The sequence below is a fragment of the Rattus norvegicus genome, chromosome 1, assembly GCF_021556685.1.
Source record: "Rattus norvegicus strain SHRSP/BbbUtx chromosome 1, alternate assembly SHRSP_T2T, whole genome shotgun sequence".
In the NCBI taxonomy this organism is placed as follows: domain Eukaryota; kingdom Metazoa; phylum Chordata; class Mammalia; order Rodentia; family Muridae; genus Rattus; species Rattus norvegicus.
In genome coordinates this window covers 250,481,005-250,498,777 of record NC_141534.1, presented here as the reverse complement: position 1 = coordinate 250,498,777, position 17,773 = coordinate 250,481,005, and the positions used below count along the sequence as shown (strand labels likewise).

Below are 17,773 nucleotides of genomic sequence, written 5' to 3'. Positions count from 1 at the left end.
GCATAAGAGGATGCTGGAATGGTGGGGCAGGAGTGGGTGGATGGGGTGGGAAGCACCCTAATGTAGGCAAAGCTGAGAGGGGAGATGGTAGATGGCATGGGTGTGGTATAGTGAGTTAACTGGCAAGGGAGATATCATTTGAAGTGTAAACAAATGGAATAATTAATTTTCTGTGCCCAGGACCTTAATGAACTGGCCAAACAGCTCCCTGCACCAATATCCCATGGGGGAGAGAGTTGGACATTCAGAAGTGTGGATACTTCTGAGAAGTGAGAGGAGAAGATCCTCTGCCCACAGTCCAGACCCAAGAGAATTGCACAGTGCCATCTGTGGCCACTGGGTGCAAGAACCTATAGGAGCAATTAGGGGCAGGACCCTTTAATTCCTGCCCACGCCTAGAGCTGGAAGACAGTCCCAGAAGCGCCACCACAGTTGAGAGCAGACATAAGACCCACTTTTCTGCTACCAAGTGACCTGCTTGGTGGATTCAGGATACACAGAGGCAGAATTCCTTGGGGTCAGAGCCCTTCCTGTTTTTGGCTCTGCCCGGAAGTGAACTGGTAACATCCCACAGTTTCATGCACCCAAATCCCATGGGAAAAAGTTCTTACTAGCACAAATACCAAGTGGTCAGTCCTAAAAGCACATGTATACAAAAAAAAAATCATTATGAGAACACAGCCTAGATAATCAACTATTCAGAGCTCATAACAGTTCACATAGATGGAAGCAAAGACCAAATGGGTCTGCATTAGGTCCTCTGCATACATGATGTGGTTGCATAGCTTAGTGTTTTGGGGACTCCTAACAGGAGGAGTCTGGGTATCTCTGCCTCATTTGTCTACTCTTTGGACCATTTTCCTCTTCCTTGTCGAGTAGAACCTTGATATGACGATTTGTGGCTAATCTTGTCACACCTTTTTATACCAAGTTGGCTTGATATCCCTAGAAGGCCTGCTATTTTCTGAAGGGAAATGAAAGAACAATGGATCTGGGGAAGAATAACGGTTCCTTCAAGAGGAACTTGAAGAAGTGGAATGTTGGGGGAGGGGCTGTAGTGAGGAGATGCTATATGAAGAAAGAATAAATCAAAGGAAAAAGCACTAAGAGTCTTTTGTCAGTATTGTTGAAAGCAAATCTTGACACAACCTGCATGTTTATTCCTCCCTGTGAGTTGTCTTCATTATATTTGTCTACAGAGTGCTTCAGTTCCTCATCAGCATTTATATGTTTCAAACACAAATACTGCTAGTGGCTATACTTAACATTAAGGAAAAAAAAGCTTTCTTACTAATCTCCCATTCACATTCCCGTTTATATTAGTTAAAGGGGAAGATAGTGTGTGCATGAATAGTTGCATGTTTGAGAAGAGAGTCATATCTATGTAAAGGCCAGAAGTAAAACTTTTACTAGTACTGTTTCTTTTAGAAACATCTTGTCTTGTTTTGCGAGACAGTTTATCTCCCTAGTACGGCTATTAATCTAATATGGGTGACCAGGAAACCCAAGGGATCCTCCTGTGCCTGCCTCTCAAACCCTAGTATAACGAGCACATGCATTGACTTTGAGACATGCACTGAAGATGAAGGTTGGGTCTTCAGACTTGAATGAAAAGGGCAACAGGAGGAACCTGTTCCTCCCCAGAACTGCCACTTTACATGCTCTGTTATCATTATACGGAACAACATGATATATTGAGAATCTAGTGTTTTGGTTTTAGCCTGAATTGTAAGGAAACACTGAACAAAGGCAACTCAATCAAAAGATCTTATTTTTGAGAACATAAAGAAGATAAATTTTTGTGAATTACCAGTGCTACAGCTAAACCACAGTAAGAACTCAAAATTAGATCTACATAGGTACATGAGATGGGGAGACTGTTACAGAGAATAGGGAAGTGCAGATATATGTGAGCAGTGACTCCAGAAACTGGAAAATGCAATATGGATATTTCTTGAATCTTGAAGAATATAGGAGTTATTTGAAGGGAGAAAATACAACACATCAGGAGCCAGGCAATTTGATCTCTTTAGAGAGGAATGAAGCACAGCTCATAAAATGGTGGTAGAGAGGCAAATCCAGGGAAAACTGGAGTTGTATCAATATCCTTTGGTTGAAGTACAGATTTCAGCTTAAAGTTCTGTAAAATTGTGGTCAGGAATAAAAATAACTCCATGCGGGCTAGGCCCTCTCCTGCACACATCCGTTTTCCTAGGAGGGAAATGCCAAAAAAGGTAATTATTCCTTGTATACGGTGTTGACCTGAGATGTATTGCACTGGTACAAAAAATACAAGGGGATAACAGTAACTACTGAGTTAAAGCATACATTTTTTAGATTAATGGATGGCTAAAGGAACAAACATTTTAGACAAAAAGAGTCATTTTTCAAACTAACATATGATATCAAAGAATACATCATACAAAAGTACTAGTCAGCTAGATGGATGTTATGATCTTACCTATATTCAAAGCACCAGGAAAGTTGTGGAGGGGGCGGTTTTTAATTTTTTCATAAAGAACATAAAACTAAGGTAGCACACACACTTAGAAATGTACTTTATATCCACTGTTCATACCCTGAATTTGGGAGAGGGGAACCCTGGGCCACGGCAGGGCATGATGGCATATCTACAATATTTTCATCAAACTAAGGTGATCTGAAAATTTTTCAAAAGAGAGAAAATTTCCTGTTCAATTGGTTAAGAAACTTCAATGAAATGATCTCCATGTTCTTTTGAATATTATTTGTGACCTATACCCTTTGAGTAAGCTAGACATTTTAATGAGAATGCTGCTCTATGTTTTGTACAAAATGTAGTGTGTGAAAGAGCAAGGTATGAACTTTTCCCAGTATCCCTCTGGCCTGGGGATATGTGATAATCTCACATGCATTAACTATACTGTATTGGCATGAAGTAATCACTCCTCTGTTTCCTGTATATGTTTTAGGCCCCTTGGTGCTTTTCTATGTTTTAGGAGACATAGCTTATTATCCAGTCTGGAGGTGAGTAAGAGCAAAGAAGGAATTTAATTTTTGAAGAAGTCTCCATTTTCATGGGGAGTAAGTAAAATGTTAGTGAAGTTTAGTTTCTAGAATGGTATCCTTGGTATTTCTGTAATGTACCTAAAGGAAGAAAGCAAATTCCCTATACTCTAGGTTTCTCGATTTATGAACAACTGATAAACAATCACAACACTCATTTTCATACCCTGACAAAGAAGGTGATCATATCAAGGACAGTGCATACACAATGAAAATTATGCTCCTTATCATGCAGATGCAAATCTATCAGCACATGTGGAGTCACACTCTAAGTCCCCACGGTTCTGCATGTCACTGGAACCATGGAAATGAGTTTCTATTACCTGCTGAGAAAGGCATGAAATAGTCACTTTTCTTAAACTTTCCATTCCCATCTAAAAAGTGGCCAGGGTCAAATATCTCTGGGTCGGGGAATTCCTTGCTGTCATGCAGCACTGATGAGAGTGATGTTATTATTGTTGTTCCCTGTAATGACACACAGAAGAGTAACAAACAAGCAAGTTACAAAAATTCATGACTTATAAGGAAAATAGTAAATAACATAGTTCAATCTTCTGGTCCATAGGTAAGATTAAGTTTAAAGAATATCGGGTATATTTATGGCAGAGAAAGCATAGGAAGAGTATGAGAACTGTGACAGTGATGTTACTAAAGTGCCTTCAGATCAATTTTAGGTCAGTACTTCAGTAGTGAAATCATCATCTCTAGCAGAATTTTAAGCAAGCTGCTTGGGAAAGGGATCATATCCAAACTCCTTCTAGATCTGTGCGATCTGGCTGTAATACAGATATGCCTTAAATTCCAGGAGACAAAGGCAAGCAAACCTCTGAGTTCAAGACCAGTATTGCATAGAGCAAGTTTCACTTAAACCAAAGCATAGGTCCAGGAATGGTAGCATTCACCCTTAATCCCAGCACTCAGGAGAGAGAGACATATAAATCTCTGACTTCCATTCAATTAGTTCCATTAGTTCAGTGATCTAAAAGACAGGAGAAAGGAGTGGAGTTCATGGTAGTTCATTTTGTGGAGTTCAGCAGCAGTTTTTAACAGGGGCAGATTTACAGAGACAGGTTTCAAGGAGAACAAGTTAGACACAAGTAAAGGCAGAATGACTCAGACAATATGAAAGAGTCCAAAGATTAGAATAGATTGCCAGAGTTAGTTTGATACCCAGCAGAGGAGGAATTGGGTGAGAATCTGAGAGAAGTCAGATTGAATCAGTCAGCTTGGAGAGAAGTTTGGGCCAAAAGAACTGAGTTAAACCAGCCAACCAGAGTTCAAAAAGAACTAGAAAGGATGTGCTCATTTAGCAGTAAACCTAGATGACAACTTCATCAGATGAATAAAATTTACCTTTCCAAAGTTCATATCAAAAACATTATTCATCACAACCAGACTGGTTAAATCCAGAAATGCTGGGATGACCCTACCCAAAAGAAGAAAACACTTCTCATACTCATGAGAAAAATGTATACTTACTTAGGTCATACAGCTCAAAGATACAAATGCTACATATTTTCTCTATCTTGAGAGTCCTGGTTAAAATATTTGTGTGTTTTAGGCTTTTTAACTTAGGGTATATGTGGAGGCTAGATAGCTAAATGCAGGTTATTGTCAGTGGAAATGCATGGGGGTAGTAGAATACATGTTAAATGAAAGTAGAAAGGACAATACTGGGGGCAGGATTCAAAGAGGTAGTAAAGTTATATGAAAGGGAAAGTTGGCAATAAAAATGAAGGCTTAAACAAAATATGATGTATGTAAGAAGCTATGTGGAAACCTACATAGCATTCCCAATGGGAAACTCACAGTCCAAGGGAAAAAATATGTAATAAAGGGGTATAATTGAATGTGTATACTATCAAAGAACAGGGCAAGTATGATAGAAGTGATAAGTTTAAGCATGGATAGAGAAATAAGGAAAAGAAAAAAATAAGGATTAAGGATTCAATCATATCCTCAATCTCAAGGGAACACCGTGAATGGGGAGAAAAAATATAGGAATCAAAGGTAAAGTGTGACTGAGAAGACTGGAGCACATAGCACAGATGTGCAGCAGAGAAAAGGAAAACTTACCTTGGGTATTAGGTAGTTCCTGAACTTAATGTCACAGGTCACCGCATGTGGCAGGTTGGTAGGAATGAGGTCAATGAACCTCTGAACCTCATGAATCATGGCATCTGTGTAGGGCATGCGGCTCCTGTCCTGCATGCAAGGGCTGCGATGTTTGCCAACCACACGATCAATCTCTTCCTGGACTTTAGCTGGTTGGTCACAGTAGAAGTGTTGAAATGGGAAAGAAGTAAACTGTTTATCACAATGCATGACTACATGATGCACAAAAGTAGCATTACAAATGCATTTTATATCCAGGAGTACATTAAGACATGCAGATATGCTATATATAGATGCATACCACTACCTCACTAATAGCTGTTACAATACATCACTATGTATTATTATAATAACAAGAACAAAAGGATTAAGTAAATACTTCAAATAGCATAACAACATAAATAACATCATATCATACTCTGATAAAGATAATTAGAAATCAAACATTGAATTTTTGTCAAAAATATATCTTAAAATATCTTTAGTGTGTGTGTGTGTGTGTGTGTGAGAGAGAGAGAGAGAGAGAGGGAGAGAGAGAGAGAGAGAGAGAGAGAGAGAGAGAGAGAGAGAGAGAGAGAAATTTGGTGGGATATAATGTTCATAATAGGTCACCATCAAAGTCAAGTGCTTCTGAAGTATAACCATATTTGTAAATAATTAATGTTTGCTATGCAGCCAATTACATAACATATCTTCTGTTGTGAAAAATGAAAAACATGAATTACAGTTATATTCCATATACTAAAAGACAGCTTCAAAAAGACAACACAAGCATCACACTTTCTGTTACTTCATGAACAATGTGTTGGATTTCAGAATTAGTTATTCCAATTTTCACTGTGAGATTCATTGACAGTATATAAATATGATTCTCCATCATGAAAAATTTGATTATCTTCTACTAGTACTAGTCATTTATATTTAGTTTGTAGTATTCCATTTTATGAGTTTAAAATTGTTTCTAAGTATTTAAATTCATAGCTCTTGAAATAAAAGCTCAGTTGATGTAGGCATCAGACCACATATTACTTCTCCTTTTTCCTCATCTTTGTTCATGAATACAGGATCCACATGGTAAAAACAGAATAGAGATCTCTATAGGTCGTGTGTCCAGAAACCTAGCCTTTATCTTATCTTTCTATGTGGGCTGTTCTGATTCCTGGAGCCCATGACTTCCTTGACCCTGATTCAGAGGAGTAGATAAAAATATTCTCAGGTGTTTCATTAAGAAAAGACACATTTCTACGAATACTGGAGTCCAGGCTTACATTTTTGCTCAGCAGTCTCAAGGCAAGTGTTTACATGTGACTCAGGGATCTTTCTAGAGGATGTCATGCTTATATTTAGTCTGATGTTCTGAAACTCTGTGACTGTTTCTTGGATTAGTGGTTTCATTCTCTTCACATTGCAGAGTATTTAGAATGATTTATTAAGGTGATAGATAACACACACACACACACACACACACACACACACAGTTACTAACTTAACTAAGAGGTAGATCTTGCCACTAAAATTCACAAGCAAATTAGAGAAAGGTGCTCTGATCCTCTCAATTCTGGAACTGGAACATGGTAACTCTTCCCCTTTCATCCCTGTAGATTGCTCTTTCTCTGTCAGCCACTAAAGATCTTTGAATACAGGGCTACTTAGGCTGACTCTTTAAAAGCAACTCTGTCTTCTTCCATGGGGGACACTTAGTCACTGCAGGACTGTGGGTAGAAAGGGAGCCCAAGCAAGAAGAGACCCCTTTTATAAACCTTTTATAACCCTATGTTGGCTCCTTATTGTTTTCAATCGACATCCATACTGTAACTGTAGAAATGTAGCTTACATGTTCATCTGATATCTATGTTACAGTGTCATATTCCCTGCCCCATTTTTCTTTGTTCCTCATTACACTGTTGTATTTAAGTATTTTTGTGAAGCTCTTAATCATGTGCCATTTTCCATTTCTCCTACCCTTTAATTATTAATTATTATTCATATTTTTGCTAGAGTCACTTTAATGTAAATTACATAAAATTGAGAGGTGAACTTCATATATGATAAAATATTGAATGTATTTAAAAGTAACTTTTGAGTTGGCACACTCAGGTGCTTTCTCCAGGGTACACACTCCCCTTTAAGAGGAAACAGAGGGAGACCCGGTGAGAGAGAGACCCAACCGCCTGGTCAGGTGGGCACTCCTGAGGCTGCAGAGCGGAAGAGACCACCAACACTGCTCACCCCTGCCCACATCCCTGGCCCAAGAGGAAACTGTATAAGGCCTCTGGGCTCCCGTGGGGGAGGGCCCAGAAGCGGCAGGACCCCTGCGCCTGAGACACCGCCGGAACCTGAAAGAAACAGACCAGATAAACAGTTCTCTGCACCCAAATCCCGTGGGAGGGAGAGCTAAACCTTCAGAGAGGCAGACAAGCCTGGGAAACCAGAAGATACTGCTCCCTGCACACACATCTCGGACGCCAGAGGAAAAAGCCAAAGACCATCTGGAACCCTGGTGCACTGAAGCTCCCGGAAGGGGCGGCACAGGTCTTCCTGGTTGCTGCCGCTGCAGAGAGCCCCTGGGCAGCACCCCACTAGCGAACCTGAGCCTCGGGACCACAGGTAAGACCAAATTTTCTGCTGCAAGAAAGCTGCCTGGTGAACTCAAGACACAGGCCCACAGGAACAGCTGAAGACCTGTAGAGAGGAAAAACTACACGCCCGAAAGCAGAACACTCTGTCCCCATAACTGACTGAAAAAGAGGAAAACAGGTCTACAGCACTCCTGACACACAGGCTTATAGGACAGTCTAGCCACTGTCAGAAATAGCAGAACAAAGTAACACTAGAGATAATCTGATGGCGAGAGGCAAGCGCAGGAACCCAAGCAACAGAAACCAAGACTACATGGCACCATCGGAGCCCAATTCTCCCACCAAAACAAACATGGAATATCCAAACACACCAGAAAAGCAAGATCTAGTTTCAAAATCATGTTTGGTCATGATGCTGGAAGACTTCAAGAAAGACATGAACACACTTAGGGAAACACAGGAAAACATTAATAAACAAGTAGAAGCCTACAGAGAGGAATCGCAAAAATCCCTGAAAGAATTCCAGGAAAACACAATCAAACAGTTGAAGGAATGAAAAATGGAAATAGAAGCAATCAAGAAAGAACACATGGAAACAACCCTGGATATAGAAAACCAAAAGAAGAGACAAGGAGCTGTAGATACAAGCTTCACCAACAGAATACAAGAGATGGAAGAGAGAATCTCAGGAGCAGAAGATTCCATAGAAATCATTGACTCAACTGTCAAAGATAATGTAAAGCGGAAAAAGCTACTGGTCCAAAACACACAGGAAATCCAGGACTCAATGAGAAGATCAAACCTAAGGATAATAGGCATAGAAGAGAGTGAAGACTCCCAGCTCAAAGGACCAGTAAATATCTTCAACAAAATCATAGAAGAAAACTTCCCTAACCTAAAAAAAGAGATACCCATAGACATACAAGAAGCCTACAGAACTCCAAATAGATTGGACCAGAAAAGAAACACCTCCCGTCACATAATTGTCAAAACACCAAACGCACAAAATAAAGAAAGAATATTAAAAGCAGTAAGGGAAAAAGGTCAAGTAACATATAAAGGGAGACCTATCAGAATCACACCAGACTTCTCGCCAGAAACTCTGAAGGCCAGAAGATCCTGGACTGATGTCATACAGACCCTAAGAGAACACAAATGCCAGCCCAGGTTACTGTATCCAGCAAAACTCTCAATTAACATTGATGGAGAAACCAAGATATTCCATGACAAAACCAAATTTACACAATATCTTTCTACAAATCCAGCACTACAAAGGATAATAAATGGTAAAGCCCAACATAAGGAGGCAAGCTATACCCTAGAAGAAGCAAGAAACTAATCGTCTTGGCAACAAAACAAAGAGAATGAAAGCACACAAACATAACCTCACATCCAAATATGAATATAAAGGGAAACAATAATCACTATTCCTTAATATCTCTCAATATCAATGGCCTCAACTCCCCAATAAAAAGACAAAGATTAACAAACTGGATACGCAACGAGGACCCTGCATTCTGCTGCCTACAGGAAACACACCTCAGAGACAAAGACAGACACTACCTCAGAGTGAAAGGCTGGAAAACAACTTTCCAAGCAAATGGTCAGAAGAAGCAAGCTGGAGTAGCCATTCTAATATCAAATAAAATCAATATCCAACTAAAAGTCATCAAAACATAAGGAAGGACACTTCATATTCATCAAAGGAAAAATCCACCAAGATGAACTCTCAATCCTAAATATCTATGCCCCAAATACAAGGGCACCTACATACGTAAAAGAAACCTTACTAAAGCTCAAAACACACATTGGACCTCACACAATAATAGTGGGAGATTTCAACACCCCGCTCTCATCAATGGAAAGATCATGGAAACAGAAATTAAACAGTGATGTTGACAGACTAAGCGAAGTCATGAGCCAAATGGACTTAATGGATATTTATAGAACATTCTATCCTAAAGCAAAAGGATATACCTTCTTCTCAGCTCCTCATGGTACTTTCTCCAAAATTGACCATATAATTGGTCAAAAAACGGGCCTCAACAGGTACAGAAAGATAGAAATAATCCCATGCGTGCTATCGGACCACCACGGCCTAAAACTGGTCTTCAATAACAATAAGGGAAGAATGCCCACATATACGTGGAAATTGAACAATGCTCTACTCAATGATAACCTGGTCAAGGAAGAAATAAAGAAAGATATTAAAAACTTTTTAGAATTTAATGAAAATGAAGATACAACATACTCAAACTTATGGGACACAATGAAAGCTGTGCTAAGAGGAAAACTCATAGCGCTGGGTTCCTGCAGAAAGAAACAGGAAAGAGCATATGTCAGCAGCTTGACAGCACACCTAAAAGGTCTAGAACAAAAAGAAGCAAATACACCCAGGAGGAGTAGAAGGCAGGAAATAATCAAACTCAGAGCTGAAATAAACCAAGTAGAAACAAAAAGGACCATAGAAAGAATCAACAGAACCAAAAGTTGGTTCTTTGAGAAAATCAACAGGATAGATAAACCCTTAGCCAGACTAAGGAGAGGACACAGAGAGTGCGTCCAAATTAACAAAATCAGAAATGAAAAGGGAGACATAACTACAGATTCAGAGGAAATTCAAAAAATCATCAGATCTTACTATAAAAACCTATATTCAACAAAATTTGAAAATCTTCAGGAAATGGACAATTTCCTAGACAGATACCAGGTATCGAAGTTAAATCAGGAACAGATAAACCAGTTAAACAACCCCATAACTCCTAAGGAAATAGAAGCAGTCATTAAAGGTCTCCCAACCAAAAGAGCCCAGGTCCAGACGGGTTTAGTGCAGAATTCGATCAAACCTTCATAGAAGACCTCATACCAATATTATCCAAACTATTCCACAAAATTGAAACAGATGGAGCATTACCAAATTCCTTCTACGAAGCCAAAGTTACTCTTATACCTAAACCACACAAAGACACAACAAAGAAAGAGAACTTCAGAACAATTTCCCTTATGAATATCGACGCAAAAATACTCAATAAAATTCTGGCAAACCGAATTCAAGAGCACATCAAAACAATCATCCACCATGACCAAGTAGGCTTCATCCCAGGCATGCAGGGATGGTTTAATATACGGAAAACCATCAACGTGATCCATTATATAAACAAACTGAAAGAACAGAACCACATGATCATTTCATTAGATGCTGAGAAAGCATTTGACAAAATTCAACACCCCTTCATGATAAAAGTCCTGGAAAGAATAGGAATTCAAGGCCCATATCTAAACATAGTAAAAGCCATATACAGCAAACCAGTTGCTAACATTAAACTAAATGGAGAGAAACTTAAGCAATCCCACTAAAATCAGGGACTAGACAAGGCTGCCCACTCTCTCCCTACTTATTCAATATAGTTCTTGAAGTTCTAGACAGAGCAATCAGACAACAAAAGGAGATCAAGGGGATACAGATCGGAAAAGAAGAGGTCAAAATATCGCTATTTGCAGATGACATGATAGTATATTTAAGTGATCCCAAAAGTTCCACCAGAGAACTACTAAAGCCGATAAACAACTTCAGCAAAGTGGCTGGGTATAAAATTAACTCAAATAAATCAGTTGCCTTCCTCTATACAAAAGAGAAACAAGCCGAGAAAGAAATTAGGGAAATGACACCCTTCATAATAGACCCAAATAATATAAAGTACCTCGGTGTGACTTTAACCAAGCAAGTAAAAGATCTGTACAATAAGAACTTCAAGACACTGAGGAAAGAAATTGAAGAAGACCTCAGAAGATGGAAAGATCTCCCATGCTCATGGATTGGCAGGATTAATATAGTAAAAATGGCCATTTTACCAAAAGCAATCTACAGATTCAATGCAATCCCCATCAAAATACCAATCCAATTCTTCAAAGAGTTAGACAGAACAATTTGCAAATTCATCTGGAATAACAAAAAACCCAGGATAGCTTAAGCTATCCTCAACAATAAAAGGACTTCAGGGGGAATCACTATCCCTGAACTCAAGCAGTATTACAGAGCAATATTGATAAAAACTGCATGGTATTGGTACAGAGACAGACAGATAGACCAATGGAATAGAATTGAAGACCCAGAAATGAACCCACACACATATGGTCACTTGATTTTTGACAAAGGAGCCAAAACCATCCAATGGAAAAAAGATAGCATTTTCAGCAAATGGTGCTGGTTCAACTGGAGGGCAACATGTAGAAGAATGCAGATCGATCCATGCTTATCACCCTGTACAAAGCTTAAGTCCAAGTGGATCAAGGACCTCCACATCAAACCAGACACACTCAAACTAATAGAAGAAAAACTAGGGAAGCATCTGGAACACATGGGCACTGGAAAAAATTTCCTGAACAAAACACCAATGGCTTATGCTCTAAGACCAAGAATCGACAAATGGGATCTCATAAAACTGCAAAGCTTCTGTAAGGCAAAGGACACTGTGGTTAGGACCAAACGGCAACCAACAGATTGGGAAAAGATCTTTACCAATCCGACAACCGATAGAGGCCTTATATCCAAAATATACAAAGAACTCAAGAAGTTAGACCGCAGGGAAACAAATAACCCTATTAAAAAATGGGGTTAAGAGCTAAACAAAGAATTCACAGCTGAGGAATGCCGAATGGCTGAGAAACACCTAAAGAAATGTTCAACATCTTTAGTCATAAGGGAAATGCAAATCAAAACAACACTGAGATTTCACCTCACACCAGTGAGATTGGCTAAGATCAAAAACTCAGGTGACAGCAGATGCTGGCGAGGATGTGGAGAAAGAGGAACACTCCTCCATTGTTGGTGGGATTGCAGACTGGTAAAACCATTCTGGAAATCAGTCTGGAGGTTCCTCAGAAAATTGGACATTGAACTGCCTGAGGATCCAGCTATACCTCTCTTGGGCATATACCCAAAAGATGCCACAACATATAAAAAAGACACGTGCTCCACTATGTTCATCGCAGCCTTATTTATAATAGCCAGAAGCTGGAAACATCCCAGATGCCCTTCAACAGAGGAATGGATACAGAAAATATGGTACATCTACACAATGGAATATTACTCAGCTATCAAAAACAACGAGTTTATGAAATTCGTAGGCAAATGGTTGGAACTGGAAAATATCATCCTGAGTGAGCTAACCCAATCACAGAAAGACATACATGGTATGCACTCATTGATAAGTGGCTATTAGCCCAAATGCTTGAATTACCCTAGATCCCTAGAACAAACGAAACTCAAGACGGATGATCAAAATGTGAATGCTTCACTCCTTCTTTAAATGAGGAAAAAGAATACACTTGGCAGGGAAGGGAGAGGCAAAGATTAAAACAGAGACTGAAGGAACACCCATTCAGAGCCTGCCCCACATGTGGTCCATACATATACAGCCACCCAATTAGACAAGATGGATGAAGCAAAGAAGTGCAGACCGACAGGAGCCGGATGTAGATCGCTACTGAGAGACACAGCCAGAATACAGCAAATACAGAGGCGAATGCCAGCAGCAAACCACTGAACTGAGAATAGGTCCCCTATTGAAGGAATCAGAGAAAGAACTGGAAGAGCTTGAAGGGGCTCGAGACCCCAAAAGTACAACAATGCCAAACAACCAGAGCTTCCAGGTACTAAGCCACTACCTAAAGACTATACATGGACTGACCCTGGACTCTGACCCCATAGGTAGCAATGAATATCCTAGTAAGAGCACCAGTGGAAGGGGAAGCCCTGGGTCCTGCTAAGACTGAACCCCCAGTGAACTAGTCTATGGGGGGAGGGCGGAAATGGGGGGAGGGTTGGGAGGGGAACACCCATAAGGAAGGGGAGGGGGGAGGGGGATGTTTGCCCGGAAACCGGGAAAGGGAATAACACTAGAAATGTATATAAGAAATACTCAAGTTAATAATAAAAAAAAAAAAGAGGAAACAGAGGGAACCACGTCCCATTTGGAAGAAATTAAGACAGTTCTTCTGGATGCTCTACTTACTCTGATGACAATAATATAAGAAAAACGTCTGTCGCACTTTGTTATTTCCTTTTCCAGATGAATGTTTTCATGTGTAACCCTAATGAGGTGGTCACAAAACAGAAGCTAGCCCAGGGACTCCTACCTGGACAAGGATTGGGAAAACAGGTACAGGGTATCAAAGAACCATTGACAATGACACAAAGGCTAGATCGAAGAGGCTTGAGATTCTTGTCTTCACATTTTCCCTAGAGATCGCAGTCATGCCTGTTCCCCAGGCTCATGCAGAAAAGATCTCTTGGAAAGATACTGCCCCAGTCTGGGTTGATCAGTGGCTGCTAACTCAGGAAAAAATTGGCTGCTGCAAGACAGTTAGTGCAGAAACAATTAGCAGCTAGCCACATTGAGCCATCCTCCTCCCCCTGGAATACCCCGATCTTTGTTATTAAGAAAATGTCTGGCAAATGGAGACTCGTACAAGATCTCTGTGTGGTAAATAAAATTATGGTACCCATAGGAGCACTAAAACCTGATCTTCCATCTCCTACCACCATTCCTGTCAAGCTCTTTAAAATTGTTATTGATTTAAAAGATTGCTTCATTATCATATTTCTTCACCCTGAAGATTGTCACCATTTTGCATTTAGAATTCCCCAAGTTAATTTCCAGTGGCCCATGGGCTGCTTTCATTGGTGGGTCCTTTCTCAGGGCACGGCCAGCAGTGCTACCCTGGCTCAAAAATATGTAGCCCATGTAATCCAGCCTCTAAGGAGAGCTTGGCCACAGATATATATCCTCCATTATATGGATCATGTAATACTGGCAGTTCCTGGCCAGCAGCAAGCCCTTTCATGTTTTCAACATCTTTGAGAGACACTCAGCTCCCAGGCGCTTAAAATCACCCCTGAAGAGATTCAAACACAAGACCCCTATTCCTACCTGGGGTATGAACTTAAACTAGAACAGATCCATACCCCCAAAGTTGAGCTCCAGCTTCATCCCTTAAAACTTTACAAGATTTTCAACAATTACTTGGAAACCTCCAATTTATCCACCCCCATCTAAAATTCCCCCTGAGGCTCTAGTCCCTCTCAATAAAATTCTTTCAGGGGATTCTCATCCATTGTCCCCCTAAACCCTCACCCCCCCAGGCCATCTTGGCACTACAACAGAGAGGTCAAGCTATTTCCTCTCAGATCTCATTCCAGATACATTACACTGCCCTCCTATATCTTATTGTTTGTGCTACTACACAAACCCCAGTGGGAGTCTTTTGGCAACAACCCAGAGTCCCAAAGGAAAAGATTGCCTTCTATTATGGGTATATCTCACCTCCAATGTGAGGATGGGAAAGAAGTGAATTGTCTGACACTGGTTTTATATCCAATCCCTTCTGGTGAATGAAAGGTTTCAGCTTAAAATCTTATAAAATAGGATCAAGATTAGAAACAGTTCTATATGAGCTAAGTTTTCGTGAAAACAGAAAACAATTGGAGTATTTGTATTGTATTTTCTTTTTTTTTCTATTTTCTTTTTTCCGGAGCTGGGGACCAAACCCAGGGCCTTGCACTTGCTAGGCAAGCGCTCTACCTCTGAGCTAAATCCCCAACTCCATATTTTCCCTTAATTTATGCTTTTCCCAGCCCCAAGCTCCCAGAAGAACACGATATTTATGTATATTAACAATGCCTTGGACAGGTTCTTTGGCTAATTCTCTGACTAGCTGATAAATTAATCACCCTGTTATTCTTCTCTGAGTTCTGCCATGTGCCTGGTAACCTGGTCTGTCTCTCTGCCATAATCCTCTCATGTGCCAGATGTCCCACCTCCCTTTTTCTTGCCTAAGCTAATAATCAACAGCGATTTTATTGACAAGTGATTCTTCTATACCATACAAGAGGTTTTCTCTACAGTTCTCCCTTTTGTTTCAATCAAAGGCTTTTTCCAATTACAAGAATAAACTAAAAGCAACAATAATACTTATGAGAGCGATCAGGTAAGATTACATTCATAATGGTCAGTTTATATGTATTTGTCAAACTTGGAGACATACTCTGTTATTTATCCTGTCTTAGTGATCTCAGACTTCTATACCTGAATTATTGTTTATCTTTTTTTTATTAACTTGAGTATTTCTTATTTACATTTCGAGTGTTATTCCCTTTCCCGGTGTTCAGGCAAACATCCCCCTAATCCCTCCCCCTCCCCTTCTTTATGAGTGTTCCCCTCCCCATCCTCCCCTCATTGCCACCCGCCCCCAAAAATCATGTTCACTGGGGGTTCAGTCTTAGCAGGACCAAGTACTTCCCTTCCACTGGTGATCTTACTAGGATATTCATTGCTACCTATGAGGTCAGAGTCCAGGGTCAGTCCATGTATAGTCTTTAGGTAGTGGCTTAGTCCCTGGAAGCTCTGGTTGCTTGCCATTGTTGTCCATAAGGGGTCTCGAGCCCCTTCAAGCTCTTCCAGTTCTTTCTCTCATTCCTTCAACGGGGGTACTATTCTCAGTTCAGTGGTTTGCTGCTGGCATTAGCCTCTGTGTTTGCTGTATTCTGGCTGTGTCTCTCAGGAGAGATCTACATCCAGGCTCCTGTCAGCCTGCACTTCTTTGCTTCATCCATCTTGTCTAATTGGATGGCTGTATATGTATGGGCCACATGTGGGGCAGGCTCTGAATGGGTGTTCCTTCTGTCTCTGTTTAAATCTTTGCCTCTCTATTCCCTGCCAAGGGTATTCTTGTTCCCCTTTTAAAGAAGGAGTGAAGCATTCACATTTTTATCATCCGTCTTGAGTTTCATGTGTTCTATGCATCTAGGGTAATTCAAGCATTTGGGCTAATAGCCACTTATCAATGAGTGCATACAATGTGTGATTTTCTGTGATTGGGTTACCTGACTCAGGATGATATTTTCCAGTTCCAACCATTTGCCTACGAATTTCATAAAGTCATTGTTTTTGATAGCTGAGTAATATTTCATTGTGTAGATGTACCACATTTTCTGTATCCATTCCTCTATTGAAGGGCATCTGGGTTCTTTCCAGCTTCTGGCTATTATAAATAAGGCTGCTAGGAACATAGTGGAGCACGTGTCTTTTTTATATGTTGGGGCATCTTTTGGCTATATGCCCAAGAGAGGTACAGCTGGATCCTCAGGTCGTTCAATGTCCAATATTCTGAGGAACCTCCAGACTGATGATTTCCAGAATGGTTTTACCAGTCTGCAATCCTACCAACAATGGAGGAGTGTTCCTCTTTCTCCACATCCTCGACAGCATTTGCTGTCCCCTGAGTTTTTGATCTTAGCCATTCTCACTGGTGTGAGTGGAAATCTCAGGGTTGTTTTGATTTGCATTTCCCTTATGACTAAAGATTTTGAACATTTCTTTAGGTGTTTCTGAGCCATTCAACATTCCTCAGCTGTGAATTCTTTGTTTAGTTCTGAACCCCATTTTAATAGGGTTATTTGTCTCCCTGCGGTCTAACTTCTTGAGTTCTTTGTATATTTTGGGTATAAGGCCTCTATCTGTTGTAGGATTGGTAAAGATCTTTTCCCAATCTGTTGGTTGCCGTTTGTCCTAACCACAGTGTCCTTTGCCTTACAGAAGCTTTGCAGTTTTATGAGATCCCATTCATCAATTCTTGATCTTAGAGCATACGCCATTGGTGTTTTGTTCAGGAAATTTTTTCCAGTGCCCATGTGTTCGAGATGCTGCCCTAGTTTTTCTTCTATTAGTTTGAGTGTATCTGGTTTGATGTGGAGGTCCTTGATCCACTTGAACTTAAGCTTTGTACAGGGTGATAAGCATGGATCGATCTGGATTCTTCTACATGTTGACCTCCAGTTGAACCAGCACCATTTTCTGAAAATGCCATCTTTTTTCCATTTGATGGTTTTGGCAACTTTGTCTAAAATCAAGTGACCATAGGTGTGTGGGTTCATTTCTGGGTCTTCAATTCTGTTCCATTGGTCTATCTGTCTGTCTCTGTACCAATACCATGCAGTTTTTATTACTATTGCTGTGTAATACTGCTTGAGTTCA

General features: G+C 40.2%; 1 protein-coding gene across 1 annotated transcript; it reads right to left on the bottom strand.

The window, feature by feature from the left end:
- Nucleotides 1–1,754: 1,754 nt before the first annotated feature.
- On the bottom strand, nucleotides 1,755–8,766 carry LOC134484015 (cytochrome P450 2C6-like). The gene is made up of 3 exons (XM_087609399.1): nucleotides 5,122–8,766; nucleotides 3,369–3,510; nucleotides 1,755–2,211 (listed from the first exon to the last, which is right to left on the bottom strand). Exons 1-3 carry the CDS (start codon nucleotides 5,368–5,370, stop codon nucleotides 2,030–2,032), a joined length of 573 nt encoding a protein of 190 aa, XP_087465525.1. The 5' UTR covers nucleotides 5,371–8,766; the 3' UTR covers nucleotides 1,755–2,029.
- Nucleotides 8,767–17,773: the final 9,007 nt, after the last annotated feature.

Coding starts and splice junctions, on each gene's coding strand:
- LOC134484015 (XM_087609399.1), bottom strand. CDS start 5,370: ATGCATTGTGATAAACAGTTTACTTCTTTCCCATTTCAACACTTCTAC. Junction 3,511..5,121: donor GGAACTACCTAATACCCAAG/GTAAGTTTTCCT, acceptor GTGTCATTACAG/GGAACAACAATAATAACATC. Junction 2,212..3,368: donor TTTCATGCCTTTCTCAGCAG/GTAATAGAAACT, acceptor TTTCCCTCCTAG/GAAAACGGATGTGTGCAGGA.